This window comes from Cucurbita maxima, unplaced genomic scaffold (genome assembly GCF_002738345.1).
Source record: "Cucurbita maxima cultivar Rimu unplaced genomic scaffold, Cmax_1.0 Cma_Scf00002, whole genome shotgun sequence".
Lineage (NCBI taxonomy): Eukaryota > Viridiplantae > Streptophyta > Magnoliopsida > Cucurbitales > Cucurbitaceae > Cucurbita > Cucurbita maxima.
Window position 1 is genome coordinate 6,852,630 of NW_019272018.1, and position 21,598 is coordinate 6,874,227.

At 34.6% G+C, this 21,598-nt stretch overlaps 3 protein-coding genes and 1 long non-coding RNA gene across 7 annotated transcripts; 3 read left to right on the forward strand and 1 right to left on the reverse strand.

The window, feature by feature from the left end:
- Nucleotides 1–23: 23 nt before the first annotated feature.
- On the forward strand, nucleotides 24–2,851 carry LOC111498903. The gene is made up of 8 exons (XM_023150260.1): nucleotides 24–342; nucleotides 563–628; nucleotides 876–1,022; nucleotides 1,384–1,497; nucleotides 1,596–1,685; nucleotides 1,777–1,899; nucleotides 2,071–2,300; nucleotides 2,486–2,851. The coding sequence occupies exons 1-8, from the start codon at nucleotides 174–176 to the stop codon at nucleotides 2,495–2,497; spliced, it is 951 nt and encodes a 316-aa protein (XP_023006028.1). The 5' UTR covers nucleotides 24–173; the 3' UTR covers nucleotides 2,498–2,851.
- Nucleotides 2,852–3,399: 548 nt separating this feature from the next.
- LOC111468054 (FKBP12-interacting protein of 37 kDa-like) lies at nucleotides 3,400–8,118 on the forward strand. 2 transcript variants are annotated; one of them, XM_023113115.1, is made up of 14 exons: nucleotides 3,400–3,575; nucleotides 3,676–3,727; nucleotides 3,819–3,880; nucleotides 3,998–4,065; nucleotides 4,185–4,221; nucleotides 4,865–4,940; nucleotides 5,036–5,100; nucleotides 5,196–5,273; nucleotides 5,808–5,855; nucleotides 6,437–6,490; nucleotides 6,948–7,109; nucleotides 7,281–7,350; nucleotides 7,667–7,722; nucleotides 7,813–8,118. In XM_023113115.1, exons 1-14 carry the CDS (start codon nucleotides 3,549–3,551, stop codon nucleotides 7,978–7,980), a joined length of 1,023 nt encoding a protein of 340 aa, XP_022968883.1. In that variant the 5' UTR covers nucleotides 3,400–3,548; the 3' UTR covers nucleotides 7,981–8,118. The 2 variants fall into 2 exon arrangements, with proteins under 2 accessions (XP_022968883.1, XP_022968876.1); XM_023113108.1 differs by having other exon boundaries at nucleotides 3,401–3,575; nucleotides 4,865–4,952.
- Nucleotides 8,119–8,461: 343 nt separating this feature from the next.
- LOC111468072 lies at nucleotides 8,462–12,554 on the reverse strand. 3 transcript variants are annotated; one of them, XR_002714704.1, is made up of 8 exons: nucleotides 12,467–12,544; nucleotides 11,865–12,067; nucleotides 11,599–11,752; nucleotides 10,674–10,767; nucleotides 10,536–10,600; nucleotides 9,065–9,335; nucleotides 8,819–8,984; nucleotides 8,462–8,707 (listed from the first exon to the last, which is right to left on the reverse strand). It is a non-coding gene; the product is annotated as an uncharacterized LOC111468072 (long non-coding RNA). The 3 variants fall into 3 exon arrangements; XR_002714703.1 differs by having other exon boundaries at nucleotides 8,463–8,707; nucleotides 10,674–10,762; nucleotides 11,865–11,970; nucleotides 12,467–12,554; XR_002714705.1 differs by having other exon boundaries at nucleotides 8,463–8,707; nucleotides 10,674–10,762; nucleotides 11,865–11,967; nucleotides 12,467–12,550.
- A 4,613-nt stretch (nucleotides 12,555–17,167) lies between these two features.
- Nucleotides 17,168–20,875, forward strand: LOC111470731 (tryptophan aminotransferase-related protein 2-like). Its single transcript, XM_023116330.1, has 4 exons — nucleotides 17,168–18,031; nucleotides 19,145–19,448; nucleotides 19,823–20,408; nucleotides 20,498–20,875. Exons 1-4 carry the CDS (start codon nucleotides 17,787–17,789, stop codon nucleotides 20,683–20,685), a joined length of 1,323 nt encoding a protein of 440 aa, XP_022972098.1. The 5' UTR covers nucleotides 17,168–17,786; the 3' UTR covers nucleotides 20,686–20,875.
- The last annotated feature ends 723 nt before the right edge of the window (nucleotides 20,876–21,598 follow it).

Below are 21,598 nucleotides of genomic sequence, written 5' to 3' on the forward strand. Positions count from 1 at the left end.
ACTAAACCGAGGGTCCAACTGGACAAGCTTATAGATGTTCGGACATTCATTTCGTAGCCCATTTACACCCATCATCGTCGTCGAGGTTCTCATGAAAAGAATTTGAACTTCGAAGCAAATTTGGCGGGCGAAGGCGAAGAGTGTGTACAGTAACTCTTCTTCTCTGTAAAAGAATGGAGAACAAGGTGGAAGATTCAATTCGTGCGAAGATGGAGTCCCTTCGAATGGTTCGTGAAAAGGAAATTCCATTCCAGCTGGAAAAGATGGAGTCCTTCGCCGATTCATTTCGCAAGTCTCTGGAATCGATCTCTGCAAAGTCGCAAGAGAATGCCCTAAGTCAAGGTGAGCCATCCATTCTATTCAATTGAATTTGTTAGAATTTGGTGTGAAATCGTTTCACTGCGACCAGTGGAACAATTTAGTCGGTAGTACAAGTGTTTGTGAAGTCATCATTAGGGCTTTGGAATGGGATAGCGTTTAAGACTCAAAATGAATGTAATTCTACAGCCCGAATACTTACTCTGAAATTTCTTGTTTGATCTTTAAGTTTTTGAATTCTCAGTGAAACTGGGAGAACTAAAGGCGAGGCTGAGGGAGGCGGAAGATGAATTGGTTAAAGCTCTAGCAGGTATGAATTAGACTATGCTACTTTCATTTAACGCTGCATGATGTAGATTGTACTACTTAGATGAAGATTGGTATCGACTTGAAGCAGCATTAATAATTCAATTATTTGTCAACTGGAACTGTTTAATGGATTTGGAGCGAGTGATGGGTGAAACGTTGGTGTTTGTGATGCTGGTATCATTTCTTACTTTGAAATTAGCACACACAGTAAAGGCTTGATTACCTTTATACTTGCATATTTTTTGTAGTGAAGACTCGCAAAGAGGCCAAACGGCTGGCAATCACAGACTCCCTTGCAGCTTCAAGATCTAGAATCGAGAAGCTCAGGAATACTTTACAAGATTGTAAAGCGAAGAGGGATAAATATTCTAACATTATATCTCAGCAATCCTTGGGTAAACTATGTTTGTGAGCTTAATTTATTTTCGAATGCTCACTCTTAGGTCTGTTTTTGCTAGCCCTTAAATCCAATCTTTGTGCAAATTTCACATGGTTCCTCCAAGATGAATTCAGCAACTTGGTTATGCTTTTTCTCTGCATTGTTTATTTCTTAAGTAAGTTGAGTAGAAAATAATTTCATGCACCTTGCTGCCTGTAATAAAAAAATGTCTTGCTTGGAATTCAACAGTAATGCATACTGCATTCTTTATTTACTACGTAACTGTAAGTTCTTATTTCACATCCTTGAAATCTCCAAATTCAATATTTTCATGCAAAAACTAATTGCTTCTCCCTCTCTCTTCAATGCCATCAAAGCTTTATCTTCTTCTGAACACAAGGAAACCCAAGAAAGCGATTGCAGAAGTGATTTACAAGAGGCTATTTCTTGGTACAATAGAGTTTTGGGTTTTCATATTGAAGGAGGACATGGTATGATAATTCAATTTTCTTTCCTTCAAGAATCTTTACATTTTTAGTGAATGAAAGCTTGAAATTTAAGTTTTTGACAATTTTTTTCGATCTTTCAGGGGTAACATTTTCTTTCAAGAAAATCATTAAGGACAATCCTGATAAAGAATATTCTTTTACCATTCGTCATGCAAATGATACTTATACATGTAAGTTTTGTGCACTTAAAATACGTTGTTTTGTCATGCTCATTGTCTTTTGAGTTCCGACACCCCTAGTTTTTTCTTTCTTAACTTTCAGTGTTAGATTGTACCCCATCCTTGCGAGATATTAAAGGATTGATTCATGAATTGAATGAAACAAATGGTTTATTCAAGTTCGTTAAGGTCATGAGACGGAGGTTCCAAGAGGCTGCAGCAGAAGGTACGCACTGAATTTGTAACTTACTGCTTGAAAGGTGCTATTCACTGCACAGAAAAATCATTGGTAGTTAATATACATACGACCCGGATCACTTTTTGTTGTGCCTCTTGAAGTTTGTTGGGTTCAATCTGTTCTGCACTAATTGTTTGCCATATTTTTCTCATTCAAAAGGAGTTGGAGCCGAAGCATTGTCTCTGCATCAAGACTCAACGATGATATCTTTGTCAGCTCCTGGTTTGTCATCATCAACTGACGGAAGTGAATCTTCAACTCAAGAAATTGATAACCATGTTCAACCTGAGGAAACTAACAATCGTTCTAAGAAATTTTTACCTGGAAATAAACCAGGTATCCAATCCCCTGGATCTGCCTTTTCTTTGCGTCGATCTCCTCGTTTTCAGGTATTCAAGGTTAATTTTTGGTGTCTGCTGCATACGTTTCGTATTCTCTGGTTTATGATATTGAGATAACACTATTAACTTCTATACATAACAAGTTGTTTACTGTTTTGGTTTATTTTATGCGCCGCACCACAATTAATGTTATGTAAGAGAGAATTCCTAACCAAATGCATCACGTATGGCAGGTGAGGAAATAAGGTTGGAGGCTACTAATGATTGAATATGCATTAGATTGACGGGCATAGCCCTTCTTCATGACATGGAATGCCTTGCAATTGACATTTTATTATGGCGTACTGATCTCAACATCTGCCAGAACTTCTCTGACTACTGTGAAGTGTGTGAAGGCTCCATATTTGAAAATTGAAGTTGAAGAAGACATAATCATATGACCTGTTGTATGCCCGTTGTGTCTGATTTGCTTTTATGTGCATTATTTTACACGATTATGATTTTATTAGTTGTACCCATCTGCTCTACATCTTAGTTTTCATAATTATATTCGAACTTACATGAAAGATTGTGCAGTTGCTAATTTATCACTTGTAAAAGCTTGACGGTGCGGTATTGCTCTCATTGCAGATAATTTTCGTGTAATCAAGCTAAATGTTTTATATTGAAATTCTTAAAAATGTTAAAAATATGTATGAAGTGGGATAAAAGGAGGGGAATAGAAGAACGAAGGAATTACTAAAGTGGGCTTATGGCCTTTTATATTAAAATGGGCCGGTGGACTTACTGAACTGGGCTTCTAAATTATGGGCCTAACTTTGGACTGTTACTCGGCCTTTGGATAAAAGGAGGGAAATAGAAGAAGAACGAAGGAATTACTAAAGTGGGCTTATGGCCTTTTATATTAAAATGGGCCGGTGGACTTACTAAACTGGGCTTCTAAATTATGGGCCTAACTTTTGACTGTTACTCGGCCTTTGGATAAAAGGAGGGAAATAGAAGAAGAACGAAGGAATTACTAAACTGGGCATATGGTATTATATAATGGGCCGGTGGACTTACTAGACTGGGCTTCTAAATTATGGGCCTAATTGTGGACTGTTACTCTGCCTTTGGATAAAAGGAGGGAAATAGAATTAAATCTAAGGAATCCGTCCCTCGCTGCGAAGCGGAACGATTCATAAAACGTGATATCGTCCATCCTTTTGGATTTATTTCTCTCTGCTAGCTTCCCTCGCTATTGTCATAGTGGTCTCGCGCGTTGCAGTTCTCTGGTGAGAAGCGCAATTTGCTATAATGGCGTCGCACGGTCATCTTGAGGAGGTAAGTTCCTCCGTTTTATTTTCACCGCTCGATTTGCTTTTCACGCGAGTTTTAGGTGTTTGTTCCATGGAGTTTCTCTCTGATTTCTTAATTCTTTCAGGATGATGATTTTGGAGGCGACTTCACTGGAACGCACAACAATAGGCATTCAGGTTGATTTCGCATTCTTTGCATCAAATCGCTGGTGTGTGATTGGCATTTGTTCACTGATGTTTATTTTGTGCTATGTTCATGAAAATTTAGGAAATAAGAGAGGTTTTGGCGATCTCGAAGATGAAGAGGATGACTTATTTGGTTCCAAAAAGGTATACGACCTGATTCTCTAGTTTTTTATTTGACCTTAAGTTACTACTTCGATTTTTACTTATTATGTTGTTCATTATGATGTTAACTTGCGGCTAAATCTAATTGCTTCAATGTAGGCTAACGCTAAAGTCGAAGAAACTGCTCCAGGTGTAGCGACAGGAATGATTCTGTCACTTCGTGAGAGGTATTGAATCATTTTCGGTGATTGGTAAATGTTACGGAATATCTATATCGTGCACTGTTCAAAGGAAGCGATCCTTCAAGTTCCTTGTATATTTATATATTCTGAAACCTCGTGTGCAGTCTTAAAAGCTATGAGGACACACTCACAACATGCCGGGTATGGTTTTAGTTATTTCATCATATCTCCACGTCTTCATTCTTCATTGCCTGTCTATTCGTTGCGTTTGTTCAGTTCTCGGCTTAGTTTTGCTTGGAGATCCATCTGTCCGATGAATCTTTGTATTAGATGCCTTCTTTCCAACATTAGAAATTCTGTTATTTTGTCTTTTGGTTCCTGATATACGGCACCTTGTGAATCTAATATTTAGCTCTTTTGTGTTTCAAAACTTAACGAAAAACATAACCTAACATGGTTTAATAGTTTAAGATTTTGTAGAGAGATCTAGTCTACATTAATTCTATAGGAATCAGAAATAACAACCAAAATCCTACTTGAATCTAATGTCATAATCAACTAGAATTGTAAACTTGATATGTTTGAGGCTTGCAATCCATTAACATTTTATTCGAGCTGAAAAAAACGTGTTTATGTAGTAATCTATTAATCCTCAGTCGAGACTCTGGAGTTAAAGCTGGTATCATTGTCTAGTTTCACATTTTTTTGAAATCGCTATGATCTGTTGTCTACTACCATATTCTTCTACCTTTGAGTTTGGATAGCTACTACTTTTTACTGAAGCATTATGCAAGGATGCTCATATGCGATGCTTAATTACTTGTTGGATTTACCTTGGTTTCAGACAGAGCTTGAAATTGCCAAGTCTGAGATTCAGAAGTGGATTACTTCATTTCAGAATGAAAATTTCATTCCTGCTGGTGCTTCCCCTGGTTTGTTGAACTCTGAGATATGCTCGTTTTTGTTCATCCTCTATGACCTGCTCATTCTTAAAACAATTGATCTTTCGATGCAGAACCTAAATTTGTGATCAGCTTTCTGCAATCCCTGAAGTTCTCGGAGGAGTCTCTAAGAGACCAGGTTTGCCAATTTTTTTTTAATGTTTGGTTTTGTAGATTCAGTCAGGAATCTGATATTTTTTTCATGCAAAATGTAAAATGTGTTTCATCTTTCAGCTAGAAAAGGCAAAGAAGAAGGAAGCAGCTTTTATTGTTACATTTGCTAAACGAGAGCAGGAGATTGCAGAGTTGAAGGCAAGTTCTGCATCTTTTTCCTTTTAGACTCGAGGCAGAAAATTTTATTTGTTTCCAATTTGAAATACGTGAAGATTTTGGATGATGAAAATGGAATATCTTTCATCTGTCGTGCATGATTTTCAGCACTTATTAACCTATAGGACTTAATCAACCTTGGTGGTATAGGGCTGTTAATAATTTGAACTTGGAACCTTAGTTTTGTGTGAAAGTTTTGCGCGAAGTAAAAGGCAGTTGAACATGATACCTTGAAGCTTCCTAATCCATATTCAAGACAAGACGCTAGGTTTAGTCAAAAACAGAACTGCCAAGTCTGTAATTGCTAATATGGCTTCGTCCGAGATGCTTACAATTCTGATATGCTTTTTGTGATGTATGAAATGGAGATGTTTTCATCGTTATTACTCTACTGCTTGCATTTTGTTTCACAATTCCTTTCGGATTGATTTATGAAACTCTTCATTTGCTGTTACAATTTTGATTATTCTGAGTACTTTCAAGATCAGGCATCTATAATATTGTTAAAATATCCAGGCTGCAGTCCGGGACTTGAAAGCACAGTTGAAGCCACCATCCATGCAGGTACTAATGACGCTTTAATTTCGGTTTGGTAGAAGTGCATAGTTCTAAGATTGGATATTGAGAACAACGTAGCACAACTTTTTGACTTTTCATGTACTTTTATAAACATTTCTAATCTGTTTTTTCCTTTCAGTTTTTCCTTATATGAATAATGTTCGAAGCAAGATATTGAGTTGCTTGTATATGCTAGAGTTGATTGTGAGGAGAAAGGTGACTAACCATTTTGACAATCCCAAGGTGACCCTAGTTCGAAGGTCTTCGTATGTTTAGATATTCTTTCCGAGGTCCTAAATTCAATCCTCTGGGCGTAAAACCCTATTATTGAAAATCTTTGTTATCTGCTGACCTTGGGTCAAGGCCTCTCTGAAAATTATTAGAGGTGGAGGTGGGCCAATTGTTATCTATTTTCGTTTCATTTAGGATAAATTGCAAATGTGCTAGTTGTGATGTGTAATGTCAGTTATAGAAAACTCCTACTTCAGTACTTCGTTGTGTTTGTAGATGTAGACCTTTTGTCTTCTCGTTTGGAAATCACTTATGTCTCCAGGTTTAACTTGCTTGCTTGCAACTAACTTTAACAGGCTAGAAGATTATTGATAGATCCTGCAATACATGAAGAGTTTACTCGTCTGAAGGTCTGTTTTACATGAACTACCAATCTTGATATGTATGGTTGATACCTCTTGCTTTGTACGCATCTTTTCATTCAAGCTAGATATTTTAAAAGCTTAATTAGAATAGGAATTTGACCAGATCTTGGCATTTGTCATTTATCCATCTTTTCTTCATGTTCCGTTCATGGTTAAACTTAATGGAGGGTGGATGCTAAAAGATCTTAGGCGGTCCCACAAACTTTTTGAGAGGGGGTTACTTTGTGAGTGAATTATAAGGGGATAGTCGGGGGGGTTTGTCAGAACTGTTTTGAAAAGTAGTTTTTGACCAATTGGAAAAAAGTGAAACAGTAAAGCCGAAGTTGCAAGGAGCCATCTTTGTGAGTGAAATATTATATTTGAATTATATGATAACAGCATTAACTCGTAATCAAGATTAGTGAATTGAGTATTAATTATTTGACTTTGTCATGACATGCAGAGTTTGGTTGAGGAGAAAGACAAAAAGGTTAAGGAGCTGCAAGATAACATTGCCGCAGTAAGTTTTACTCCATCAAGCAAGATGGGTAAAATGCTGATGGCTAAATGTAGGACTCTGCAAGAGGAAAATGAAGAGATAGGAAATCAAGCTGCTGAAGGAAAGGTATAGTCCCTAATTTACGTCGTGTTGTGACTTACTCTATGTTCATTCACCTCTTTTATGGAGTTTTTTTTTTAGGAGGGTGAGTTTTGAAAGATAAATTGTGCCCCCGGTATCATGTCATAATTTTACTTCATTTGTTTGTGCAATCATTCGCCTCGCCCTCGCCTGCAGATGCATGAGTTAGGAATAAAGCTTGCGGTGCAGAAATCTCAAAATACGGAACTTAGAAATCATTACGAAGGTCCAGTATCTATCATTAAATACTCATTTTTGTTGCACGACTTTCTGAAGTTCAGATTTGGAACAGTTTGCATGCTTCAAGTTATTGCGATTTTTTTATGAATAATTATTAAGCACTTTAATTTTCGTTTAGAGTCGCTTTCTTTTCATAATCCGACTTTAAAGTAACTATTTAAAAATGATCATAAATCAAGCTGGTTGAACGATGTTTAATTTGTTATCTATCAAGCACAAGATTTTTAAAAGAACACTAAAAATGACTGGACGGTGATATATATTGACTGCTAAACTAATGTTAACACCCCAAATCTATGCAGCCTTACAGAAACATATGGAGGGGCTGACAAATGACGTTGAAAGGTCAAACGAATTGGTACGCTCATCATCCGTGTTATATTTTTTGGTCACTTTCTGAATCAATTTCTATATTTATCAGTTTCTTTTTTCGTATTCAATGAATTAGGCTATCGTGTTGCAAGAGAAGCTTGCAGAGAAGGATCGGGAGCTTCAAAGCTTCAAGGAAGCTTTACAGCAGTCGAAGAGTCCAACGGTCGAGAATAAAGTTGATTCACCCCCTGCCGAGAAGCCACCCAAAGATGAGGTGGTTATTTCCGGCGATGCTGAAAGCTGAGATAAAATAGATTTTCTAAATTTTGTACCTGTATATTACGTTTAATTTCGCACATTCTAATATTTCGTTTCTAGCCTATGAATATCGTTACATTCCATAAGAGAAATATGAAAAATATTGCATGTTTTAATTTTTACCATTGTTTTTTTGTCATGATGTAATTTGTAGTAATGATAACCCTTTTCTGAACTAAAAAATATAACTTATATTTAAAAATTCAAGTCAAAATTCTGAGATAAAAAATATAAAAGCTTTTTTAAAAAAAAAAAAAAATTGACTAAGAATTCTAATAGTTCTAAAAGAAAATGAAAACGATAGTGAAGAACTAGTAATCAAATAAATACAATTTTCAAAAAATAAAACTAGAAATAAAATTTTGATCAAACTACGGTGAAGAAATATTAAAAAGAAAAATTAAATTTTCAAAGCAGTAAACTACTAATAAAATCATTATTAAATAGGAACTTAAATTTTGGAAATCATATGAACCACTTCGTTGAAGTGTCAAGGATAGATTTAACAAACCTCTTTCCACCGCAAGCATTTTAAGATTTGTCGTGCGTAACTACCAGCGCCAAATGAAATATTCAAGGTTTCAGCTGCAGTGCTCTCGGAATAGCCAGAAGGGGGTGGCGATGTTTTATCACCGCGATGAATTCTTCGGTCCAAGACCCACCCCTAAACCACCGTGAAGTATTCTTCTCTCGGCTAATTTATTTGCTTTTAACTTACTGTACATAAGTTTTGGTCATGCTCAGCCGACTCATAACAAAACTTGTCGAAAACTTGTCAAACAGAGTCGTAGCGATATTGATTTGATCTGTAGTATAAAGTTTACCTTTGCAGACGCAGAGAGACTATCTACCAACGTAGATGCAGCGCACATTTTGCCTCGTTATTAGCAAAGATCAATTGGCCATCTATTAAATCAGGGAAACTCCAGTCTTTTTCTTACATGGAGCCCAACTACCTCTTACTAGGACTTTGTAGGTTGTAGATTTTCCCTGAAAGTACATTTTGGGTGGTCGTAATATGGTAAGAAAAAGAAAAACTGGTAGAGAATGACCCAGAATTTAGAAATCACCTGTTGCAACTTGTACCAAATCTAAATGTAATTCACATATTGGAGCTGTTTTAAGAAGAGCAACATTGGAGAAACCGAAAGATGAAGCTTTGCAGACTTTCTCACCAGTTTTTCAACCAACCTCGTAGCTTTGCCCTTTTCCCCTGTTCTGGACTCTGAGACTGTCGACCAGTCCCAGATGTCCATAACAGAGAGTTTGGGAATTGTTTCTTTACCATAATGTGCGACTTCACCATACGGGGCTTTCCAGTTATTTCATCCATCGAAACACCTTCAAAAGAAGCCAAAGAAAACCTTTTAACATGGATGAGATATTCGATATAGTACATTATAGATCCAAACATCTTTTAATTTCTCTATAAGTCTTGCAAGAGATTACATATATGACAATAGAGTAGACTGTAGTAAAGAAGCAATAATTAATCGTGTATAATGGTCATTATTTTTGCTCAAGTACAATCAACAGGTAGCTAGATTTCAGAAGCATGATAATTGGTGATAGAATAATGAGATGTGTATATCCATAATATATATGGCTAGTGAAAAAAAAACATTTTGTGAATAGTCATGCCTAATTTTAGAAAATCTCTAAACTAATGTAAATATATTAATTTCAGTACTAAATGTTAAATATTACTAGTAATAAATAGATACATCTAAGTTATACCAAAGTCTCAGTAGAGTAGAACTATGATTTAGATAAAAATGTCCTCATACTTCTAACAAATCTATATATAGGTATATCACCTTAATTTTCCTTGTCAAATGTCATTTGTAACGAATTAATACATGGGATAAAACAACATTCTAAATATAAAATTGATTTTCTTATCACACAATTTAAAATTGAGTGAAACTAAGAAATGATATTTGAGGTATTGAAAAGTGTTTTAATATCTTCAACTATAGAAAACAACTTCAAAAAATAAAAACAAAGCAAGCAAATAATCATATTACATATATTATCGTTATAATAAAAGTACAAAACCCCATTTGTATTATTCTAGACTTTTTAACCAGTATTTCTTAGTGTGACTAATAAAAATAAAGTTAATTGTGTAATGAATGATAATTGAAAATATATCATTCATGGCGTAAACTTTTTTAACTAATACTACAATGAAAAAGAACAAACAATATGTTGATATTAAAAATTGTTAACTAGCTTAAAATGTTACTAATTAAATCAAAGGTATGATGCTGATAGTAAAAGGAATCATTTATGCATATTTCTATATATCTAATAACGTTGTTGCTGATATTTTCTAATTTCAAAATGTACAAGTAAGTAAATGAACTACAAATTACTTCACACTTTATAAAAGAATTCTAGACTTGTAAATGACTGTAACATTTAAAAGTTGATCAAACGTGCCAATTTCTTTTAATATAAGACACAACAGAACGAAAATATTGCATGCAACAGAACCCAAACTTGAGGCTAGGTTGCAAATTAGTAGAGTTACACTACCTCCATAAAACACACTTTCGCCTGGATTCAATATAGTATGATTTTTGTCTCGAAGCCATTCACCTCTGAACCACAGCCAAAGTCATTAGTTGCACAATAGTAATTAAATTACTTTCTCAACTAGTGAAGTCACATTACCTCCACATAACACTCTTCGACCAGAATTCATGATTGCAGGATTTTAATCGTAGTAACATTCACCTCTATCCTCTATGTATCGCCATAGCCTGAACTACAGCAAAACTCATTCTGGTTTCATCATAATAATAAAAATGCACACAAACACTTGATGACAGACAGTTTTTAGCATCATAAGTCGTTGAAGATGTGGGATGATTCTTATGCTCAAGAACAGTAATGCCAACCTCAGTTTCTCCGGTTAAAATAAATGGGACATATTCGTCAGTTAAATACAAAAGACAACATTGGCCGCATCAAGCGCTGATGAAAAAATAAAGCTTCCTTAGCATATGTCATATAACTATCCTTCGTCATTCAGTGAGAGTCGTCAAATGTGAATTCACAGCCGACTACACAAATTTTTTGCAAGTAAGCATAGTCATGGAAGCAACAACATCAACGGTGTTGCAGAAAATGGCAGTGGAGTTTTAGAAGCTTAGAAATATCTTCCGTTTGAGATAGGTTAAACTTGGCAAGTAGTAGGGGCACAGTAGTGATTTTGGTTCAGCTGTCAAAAAAGAGATCTATCATGCCTTGACATATAATTTAAATACAAAATATGTCGAGGATCTAACAAAGGAAAAGTCTAATCCAATCATCTAGTTTGACGAAAATAGTAAGCATATTCACATTTAAAAACTAATGGCTCTGGAAGCATTTTATAAATATCAGTGGCTGGATTAAGATAAGAGGAATATCTAAACAATCATCGAAAGAATACACAGTACTGGTCCAAAACAAGCCAGGCATATGAATTAGGTCTATTGGCCAGAACAATAAAATAATTAGCAGCTCTTTGTCAACGACCAAACTTGAAATCTATTGAAAACAAGCAGCTGCATTATAATTGGCTGAAGAGTGTTAAAGTGCTTTGATAACTAACCTAATGGTAGTCCGTCTCCATCAGTTCCTCTTCATTTAGACTATCAAGTCCAATGGCCTCAAATGAAGAGTGATCCTCGCTGCCGGTAGTACACACGTATCTCCATGGTTCGCCTTTAACAGGATATCACGACACATCTTACATTCTTCACCTGCTACAATGTCCAAAAAGCAAGAAATTAATTAGAGTGATCTCAAATCAAGACAAAAGAAGACCACAGTGATTATGACAGGCGTATGCTCATATAAACAACCAAGTGACAGTACCTCGTTCGACTGAAGAAGCACATAGCTTCCGTTTTCGAATTTGTAATAAGAACCATCTCGACTGCTATAGTACCAATCGGCTACAGGATCGTGATAAAATCCACTGCTGTTGGAAGTAATGCAAGTAAGTAACAATTCGCAGTAGAAAATGCACTTGAAATGGCAACTTAGAAGCAGAGTTGTTGAAATTCGGCAACATCCTTCTAGAAAGAAATAACAGACTAACAGTATGAAAAACTTCACAGAAGATAGAAGAAAGCGCGTGAAGGTACCGGTACACTTATCATCTAACAATGCGATATACGATATAAGTTTTTAGGTAGTACATTAAATTGTTATATATTATACAACAAAATTACTACGAATTAATTGTGATTTCAAGCTGTAGAACAATAAGATTACTTCTCAATCAAACATTTTCCATAAAGATGTCTTAAAATGTTCGTTTCGTTCCTGTATCTTTACAATTATCTTCCAAATCATCTGTAACTTCAGAAATAGCAAGTTTCCTTCTCCAGAAGATTGTTGTACAAACGTTCGATGATTTGACAATGAAAAGTCAGCAAAGCAAAATCAATAGATGAGAGACTAGTTAAAGAAACCTGGAATGTAAGTGTAGCCGAGACTTCTCATCCCAAACGAACGAGCAAGTCCTGCAATTCCTCGGAGCCGGACTCTGTCGCGCGCTCCATTCTGTTTGGCGGGCTTGTTCTATCCCCGCGCTTTTTATACTGTTCAAAATCCAACCCAGTTTTGGGCCGTGTCATGGCTAGTATGGGCCTGTAAATAGGGGCCGTTAGAAGCCCAACACTTCATTGGGCTTGAGCTCTTCACGGTCTTTTTGAGGTAACTACGACTTCTCTGCACCCTTAATTTTATTATTGTTTCCCTAAGATTTAAAAATAAAAACAAATAAAAAAAATGTTTCCTTAAGAGGATCAAAAGCATTTGTGAATCATGATTGGCGGCGGCTGTATGTTTTACCTAATAATCACGATAAACCCTAAAAGGTGGAAATGTTCTAAATGGCCATTATATTATTGACTTTGGATTTTATTTTAGTTAAATTCATTATGTAAATGTAATGTACTTGATTTTCTTTTTTAGTGCCCCTGTACCTAAATGATGTTGAGGATTCAATCATTGAAGATGAGTATTTTTCATTGTATTTTACTAAATAGTTTAAAATTTAATAATTCACTATTAAAATATAGATTAAATAAGAGATTTAGAACAAGTAGATCACTATCGAAACTTGTATCATACACTTTTTTCTCGGCTTTGCCTTTTTTTGCCAACATTGACGCTTCCCGTTCAGTTTAAGGGACTGAACCTTACACTAAAGTATGTTTTCACATTTTCATAAAAATAGGTTTGGACGGGAGATATTTTTTTATTTTTTTGAATAAATTGATTTAAATATAAAAACTAAAAAGATATCTATGAAACGAAAGGAAAGGAGACCTATAATAATTGATTTAAACGAGTTGTTGCAATCACTTTATCTTAAATAATGATAATTTAACTTCAATATTTCCCCTAAATAAAAAGCAAAGCAAGGGTTAGTGTCACATATCTTTCATATATTAATATCTTATCATTGAATTTCTCACCCCACGCTCGTGTCACCGTAATGAATTATTATTAAATTTCGAATGCGACCACACACAACTTCTATGATTGCAAAATATGATATATTCCACACAATTCTATGCCATTTATTTTAATTATTTTTCGGCCTCATATTATTTAATAAGTAATTAAATTATTTCCTCCATCAACTCTTGATTTATTCTTTCAAATATTCCCCCACAAAAAATTAAAATTATGGTTTATTTTGCCCCTTAATTTTCCGCCTCAATTGAGACATATGAATGATAATATGAAATTAGTAAATAAGTTAGTATGAAATTGGAGTCATAAAAAATGAGATTGATGAGGTGAATTTGGAAATGCAAAACTATAAGTCTAAATGCTTTCCATCAAAATGAAAGGGAATATTATATGATCGAGTTTAGTGTTGATTGGGCTTTGAATGTGAATAGGGAGGAGAGGAAGGACCACTTGTGCAAGAGGTAGAATGTGACCTGCGCTGCACTTAAAAACCATACACCAACTTAGGCTGGACCAAGTGGACTTTATTATGGGCTTTGTTTTCCGAGCAGATTGCCACACCTCACCTCTCAGCACCTCAATAATAATCAAAAAAAAAAAAATTTAAACAGCCAAATAATAATAATTATTATAAATTTAAAAAATGGTCCCTGAAAAAACTTTACTTTACATAAAAGCCCCGATCTTGTTCTTTCTCACACTTCTGATTTTGTGGACCCAAATCTCTTCCTCTTCCCCTTTCTAATTCCTTCCAAGGAATTTTCACGTTCCGTCACTTTCCACAATTTATTTTTATTTTTATTTTTCAAATAACCCTCCTCTTCTTGCTTTCTCACCCTTGTCGTCTAGTTATTTACCGTTACATTTTTAAGTTTGTCCCTTTATTTCTTACTATATTTTTAAAATATCTTTTTTTTTTCTTATTTATTTTCTTATGAGTCTCTTATGGAACCGTTAGACTATTCCGTCTCTTTCCATTCTTTCTTCCCTTCTCATTCACACACTACGATCCGCTTTTCGTTAACGCACCGAAATTCATCGAAAAAATCAAACCCAAGTTATAAAGGTTCAAGAGGTAGACAACAAACAATAGCTTTTTAGCCTTCACTAACCTAGGATCTTATATTTTCGTTTTTTTTTAAGACCCTAAATTTTGTGTAATAGGCCTCTCAACGTATATATTTGTATCAATAGACTAATTATTAAGAAAATATGTCGAGATGGCAGTCTATAAATAACTCAAATAATTTTTGTAAACTCCAAAAAAAAAAAACCTACTTTATAGGGGTAAAACTAAATATCTACAAAACTCTACAAACCAATAACTATCTCATCCCATATTAAGAAAAAAATATTTAAAACCAAGAAAGGAGTAGATTATAGGGGTAGACTAAATATTTATTTATTTTTGAGACATTAATGAAAAAAATAATATGGATACTATTTTTATTATTGGTGTCGCCTTCATAGCTTCTTTTAAGAATCACATAAGGTTTAATAAAATTAAATAATAAATTAAAAATAAAAATTATATCATGAATAATAAGAAGTATACTGTATATATATTTTTTTTCATTAACATCGTACGTACCTATTTTTATTTTACATTGGTAAGGAATATTTTATTCTTCAGTCAAATTGATATGAGATCTTACCTACAATAATAAATAATTTTAAAAAAATAATATTACTTTTGTTTGTGTCGATAAAAAAAATAATTTTTAATAATAATAATTACCATTTAACTATAAAAAAATAAAAAAATAAAAAAAAATCCTTTTTTTTTTTTTTTTGTACGCGAAACATTGAACAAAGTGTTAAAGATGCAATACGAAAGTTAGAACAAAAGTAAGCTTATGATGGTGTCGCTCTCTCTCTAGGATTAATCATATGATGATGTCGCTCTCTCTCTATGATTAATCATATAATATGAAGTTTATAATACACTATTGCTTGTGATGTGAGGCTAAATTACAGATTAAGGTCATAAACAAGCAACTAAATTGAAGGGTAAATATGTAAAATACAGTTAATCAGTCATGTTGGAAGGTAATCAATGGATAAGGGGTCAAATTACATTAGTAATTCCACTAGTTAGTGTCCAATTAAGAATGTTTAATTAATTACGTGTCTATCTTAGAAAAAACAATTATAATTACGTGTCCGTTTGATGAAGGAGATGACGTGGCATTCTTTTCTTTGACCTTTGAAATATCAGAGATAGTAACAATTAAAAATTCAGTGTCTAGTTTGACTTGAATTAGGTTATTATTTAAATCCATCTTTTATTATTTTATTATAACAATTATAAGTGGAAACATTAGGTGAAATGCATTACTTAACTGGCTTTTTTCTTTTTGTGACCATTAATTTACCTTTTTATATATGTTTTCTTATTTACCGTGTTATTTGTTTCAACAATACGAAAAAAATAAATAAATTATATCTATAAATAATCTGGAAGATTTAATTTAGTTGCATAATTTTTTTCATGCACATCATTTTTCATGAATTTATTTATTTTTGGTACACATGGACCAATATGGTGATAACACGTAATATAATCATAATATTTTAAAAAAATAAAATTTGATTATATATTTGTCTCTATATTTTTGTATCATATTTAAATCAAATTTATTTCAATCATTTTAAATTAACCATAGTTGTCTAGATACTATGTATTAAAAATTAGTTGATTATATTAAAATCACACGTCAATCTGTGCTAGAATCATATAATTCTTATATTATATTTAATTTTATGGAAGTCATAATTCAAAATAAATAAATAAATAAATAATATATATATATATGCTTTAACAATAATCTAAAAAATAGTTTAATTGACAAAATATTACTTTTTTCCTGCATATTAGTAATTTCCCTCAAATCTTCTAACTTGGTAGTTCATATACTCTGGATTTCATTGTACTTTGATTTTACTCCCAAACGCTCAAATTTAACCACTTTCAATAAAGTTTTCAAGTAATCCCTGTTGGTATTTTTAAAAATTGGTTAAATAAATAATATATTATATTTAACAAAAAGATAATAAAGACTAATTTTTTAAGAACAATTAAAAATAAACTAATAGTAGAAACCAATTTTAATATTTAATGAAATTATAAAAACAATATATATAATATTTTTCTTCTGCCGTGGATCTTGACAGGTGATTTAGATTGAAAATGTCAGCTTCATTCACTAGAATGGAACATATAATAACACAATGAGACATAAAATGAAAGGGAAAGTATTTATTTATTTTTTCCATTTCTTGTGGGAAATTTTTGAAACAGGCACGTGGTTGGGGTGAAATAGCCACCAAAACTACTGTTCAATCACATCTAAATCTATCGAAATGGTATGAAAGTTATCTATTTAACTATAATAGAATATCAAATATAATATATATAATAAAATATAATTGAATACGAAATATCTTTAAATATAATTGTCAATATTTTATCAACAAAAAAATAAAAAACCAATATATATATATATGTGAGAGAAAAAGTAATAAATGGAAAGATAAATCAATTGAAAAATACATGCGTAAAACCATGAGGAAAGAACGAAAAAAATGGAAGAATAAATTCCCAGAAAGAAAATAAAAAGAAAATTAAGTAATAATAATAAAAAAGGAAACAGAGGAAAGCAGAGGAAACCCCAAAAAATAATGCACAGCATGTAGTGGCAGTGAGAGAGCAGCTTTTATATATATATATATTATATATATATGCGAGCCCTTGTATTTGAAGATGGAACGGTGAATCTTATAGTTTTAAAGTGTGAGAGATTTTTAAGATCCAGCATCGAAAGTCTGCAACTTTTCCCTGAAAATCGTTGTGGGATTTCTTGATTCTTGAGAAAAAAATCTTTTGTCGGATGCGTTTTCAAGACTGTTCCTCTTCCTCCTCTATCTGTTTTGAAAACTGTTCTTCTCTGTTTTCTCTCTTCCCTCGAAGCTTCAAAAATGGCGACAAAACGCAGTAATATTTGATCACTTCTTTCTTCTTTCAATCACACAGCTCTGTTTCTAATTATCTTTGTTTTTTCTTAACTTCCCCCCCCCCCCTTCTCTGTTTCACTCATTTCCACTTTCTATTTCACCTAATCATCTTCCTTTTTCCCCCAACCCTTACAAGATTTTACAATTTTTCAAGAGATTACCACTTTATTTTTCTTGAATTGTTCTCCGTCTTCTGCTCTTTTTTTTTTATTTTATTTTTTTGCCCTTTTTGGTTCAGTGTTTCATCTTCTTTGCTCTGTTTTTTCTCTTCTGTACTCTGTTTTTTGGAGAGCAATGGGCAGAGTAATCAAAGTGATTTCACTTAAGCATTTCTTCGTGCTGTCCATGGCTTTGAACGTCAGCTTGATTCTAAGAGCTATAAATCAGGATAACAGAGCTCCAATGGCAGTTCAGAAGGGAATTAACGCTGCCCAAATGACATTTTTGTCCTTCCCTTTGCTGTCATCGCCAACAGCCGCCGCTCCTGCAACTCAACCTCTTGGTCAAAATGGAAGAGAAAGAGTTATAAACCTTGACCAGTAAGTACTCTCTGCTTCACTCTTAATCCATTTTCCTATTCTGCTTTTTTACCTTCTGTGTGTCAAATCTAATGGGATTCTGTTTTACCTTTACCATCGTCCTGCATAAGAATTAACCCCCACCGTACTGTAAATTTTTTCTGATGGGGGGAGGGGCAAGGGGGTAATTTCCACGTAATTCCCAGCTTTTTAGGTGTGGACTTTGCTTTGGGGGTGTCAAAGCCACGAACCTGTTTGGGGATGTCAGTGATATTTTGGGAAAATAAAAAAAAAAACATATATTTAATTTAACCGTACAAAAAAACATGTTCTCTAAAAAATAAAAAAAAAAAAAAAAAAAAAGCTAGGCTTGTTTCAATTTAAAGTCCCTGGCTTGGAAACGAGGCTGCCCTGTGTTTTAGGATTTGTCTGAAAGCCGCTTTGATCCATGCCGTTTTGCTGCTAGCGTAGACACAGACAGCTCCTCGCTCTTTGTAAGCTGTGCTACGATTTTTAAATTTTAATTTTTACATGAGGAAAATATTATTATAATTGTGTTAGTAAGTTCGAGAATGCACCATGAACGGTGGAGATTTGAAGTTGACCCCAAAATATGGCATCGTGGTGGTTCTTTTTTGGACTGAAATAACTTTTATTTTTCTCCATTCAAGAATGAGAATGAGAATAAGAAGAATAAGAAGAGGAAGATTCTTGTTTTTTGTGGGAGCCACGTGGCTTATTCAACCTTGCATGCAACACCAAAACCCCATCTTTGTGGTTCTCTTTTAACTTTTGGCCGCCCATTACAAAAGAAAAATAAATAATTAAAAACACTGTAAAAAAGAAAGAAAATTAAAAAAAAAAAGAAAAGGAAAGATGATGTTTGGAAATTAGTATCTTGTTCCACCACTTTGTGGGTCCCGTCTAGATTTTAACTTCCCTCCACTTGTTCTCCACATTGAGATCATATGGTTGATCGGGTGATGCAGAACCAGTAGGGACGGGACCGGACCCTCTGTTTTGTTCCCTCTTCCATACTGAGGTTTTAGGGTACAGAAACTGAAAATTTAAGCTTAATTTAATAGATTTGATCAAGATTTGAGCAACTCGGATTGTAATATGATTTAAATGCAGTGGTGACCCGACAATGTATGAGAAATATTGGAAGCAAATGGGGGACAAGGCCACAATCGTGATCCCTGGATGGCAATCAATGAGTTATTTCTCTGATGTGAAGAACCTGTGTTGGTTCTTGGAGCCTGAATTTGCCAAGCAAATTGTGAGGCTGCATAAGGTGGTTGGTAACGCCCTGACAGAGGGTCGACACATTGTTGTCGGGACGGGCTCGTCCCAGCTCTTCTCAGCTGCACTCTATGCGTTGGCCCCGCAAGATGCGTCGAACCCCATCAGCGTGGTCTCTGCAGCCCCATACTACTCGGTGAGTTTATGATGGGACACATGCTTCTGTTTGATTCTGTTTGTTGCTTTGTATTTTGGATCTTTTTTTTTTTTTTTTAAACAAATTAGAAGAATCTTATAAAGTCAACAGCGATTTATTTATTTTGAATTCTTTTACTCCACATGCACTGTCTGATATGTTCTTTAATGAATGGGAGGTCGGAGAAACAGGAATTTATATGTATTTATATGAAATGTCGTGGAATTAAGACATGTTCCTTCCATTAAAGTTTGTCAAGTGAACTGAATCAACTCCACGTTGTTTTTCTGTGCTTTTTTTATTGAGCTTTTATGAATGTTCTTTTTTAATAATTGAAATGAAACCTAACCCAATCACATGATTTATACATACAGTGTTACCCTTTGATGACCGACAGCATCAAGTCAGGGCTCCACAAATGGGCTGGCGATGCGAAGGTATTCAACAAGGACGAGCCCTACGTTGAATTGGTCACCTCCCCCAACAATCCTGATGGCTTCGTTCGACATTCCATGGTGAATAGAACTGGTGGTATATTGGTTCATGACCTTGCTTATTATTGGCCGCAATATACGCCTATATCGTCCCCGGCTGACAACGACTTGACGCTCTTCACTGTCTCAAAGATTACTGGTCATGCTGGAATGCGCATTGGGTGGGCTCTTGTGAAGGATGTTGAAGTTGCTAAGAAAATGACCAAATTCATTGAGCTGAATACCATTGGTGTGTCTAAGGACTCGCAGATTCGAGCTGCTAAAGTTCTCGAAGTAGTGTCCGATAGTTGCGAACAGGCCGGTGGTTCTGAACATGTCGAATCGTTCTTCCATTTCAGCCACGCCCTCATGACTGAGCGATGGAGGATGCTAAGGGAGGCAGTGAAACGTAGTGGCATATTTAGTTTGCCTGAATTTTCTTCTGCACATTGCAACTTCTTTGACAACAACTTGGGATCTCAACCTGGCAAGAACAACATCCACTATATCATTGGATACATTCATTTTAGTTGTTTTAACTTTGATGACTGACTTTGTTTGTCCTCTGCTCTGCAGCATTCGCGTGGTTAAAATGCGATGGAGATGACGTCCATGATTGCGAGAGCTTCCTCCGACGCCATAAGATCCTCACACGAGGTGGGAAGCATTTCGGTGTGAGCCCGAAATACGTCCGAATTAGCATGATGGATCGTGAAGAAACCTATGATTTATTCATACAAAGATTGTCGCAGATCAGGTCATGACTTCTGAAACTCTGCTGATCCCTTCACACAAAGGTTTTGGGCTTGCAAAATGTAAATTTCAAAAGGAAAAGAGCAATATTTATTATTAATTTTTATTTTGCAGCTCATTGTTCCATTTTATTTTGTACTACTTCATCTAGTTAGTTGGAAGCCGTTGGAATCAATAAATGGGTTAACAAGGTTTAAAATATTCATTAATATAATTATTTTTTAAAATAAATTATTCTTCTGAATATAGGACTCCAAATCCCTTTGCCCTACGTTTTCTGTAATCCATTATAGCCCAGATTCCGGGCCTTCCGATGGGCCCAGTTTCTACCCGTAATTGGAGCCCAGCTCATGTACAAACCTGCATTGCCATTGGATATGTCGCCTCAAAAGCTGTACAGCCCAACGGTTATTTTAATGCCTTGTGGGACAACCTGTCTTCAAGGTACTCTCTGGAACACACACTCTCAATTGGGGGACGCCTGGGAAAGTTGGAGCAATCGTGGGCCAATTTAGCTCCCAAATTCTTGTGAACATAGATTTTTCGTTAAGCTTATGTCGTTTACCGACCATGTGACCTAGTAGGTCTTTAGGATAGTGTTTTAGAATTAGGACTAGTGCTATGCATTTGTGTATGGAGAGGAATTGGATAATTCATTGGGGCCCACTCTCTTAAACCCATTATAAGACAAGGGATCATCATAAGTCCGGGCTAGGTAACACACTGACCAAAAACTTAGGTCCTTAGGACCAAATTCTATAGAACCAACTCTATACTTAAGCCCTATGTTAAGGTCTAGATTGTGGTACCTTAACCTCAACCATGGACACTATAAATAACCTACAAGTAGGCGTATTTTTAGGTTAGTCTCTGATTGTACACTCAATAAATGTAGCATCTGGATTTTGAATATAGGTCGAAGGA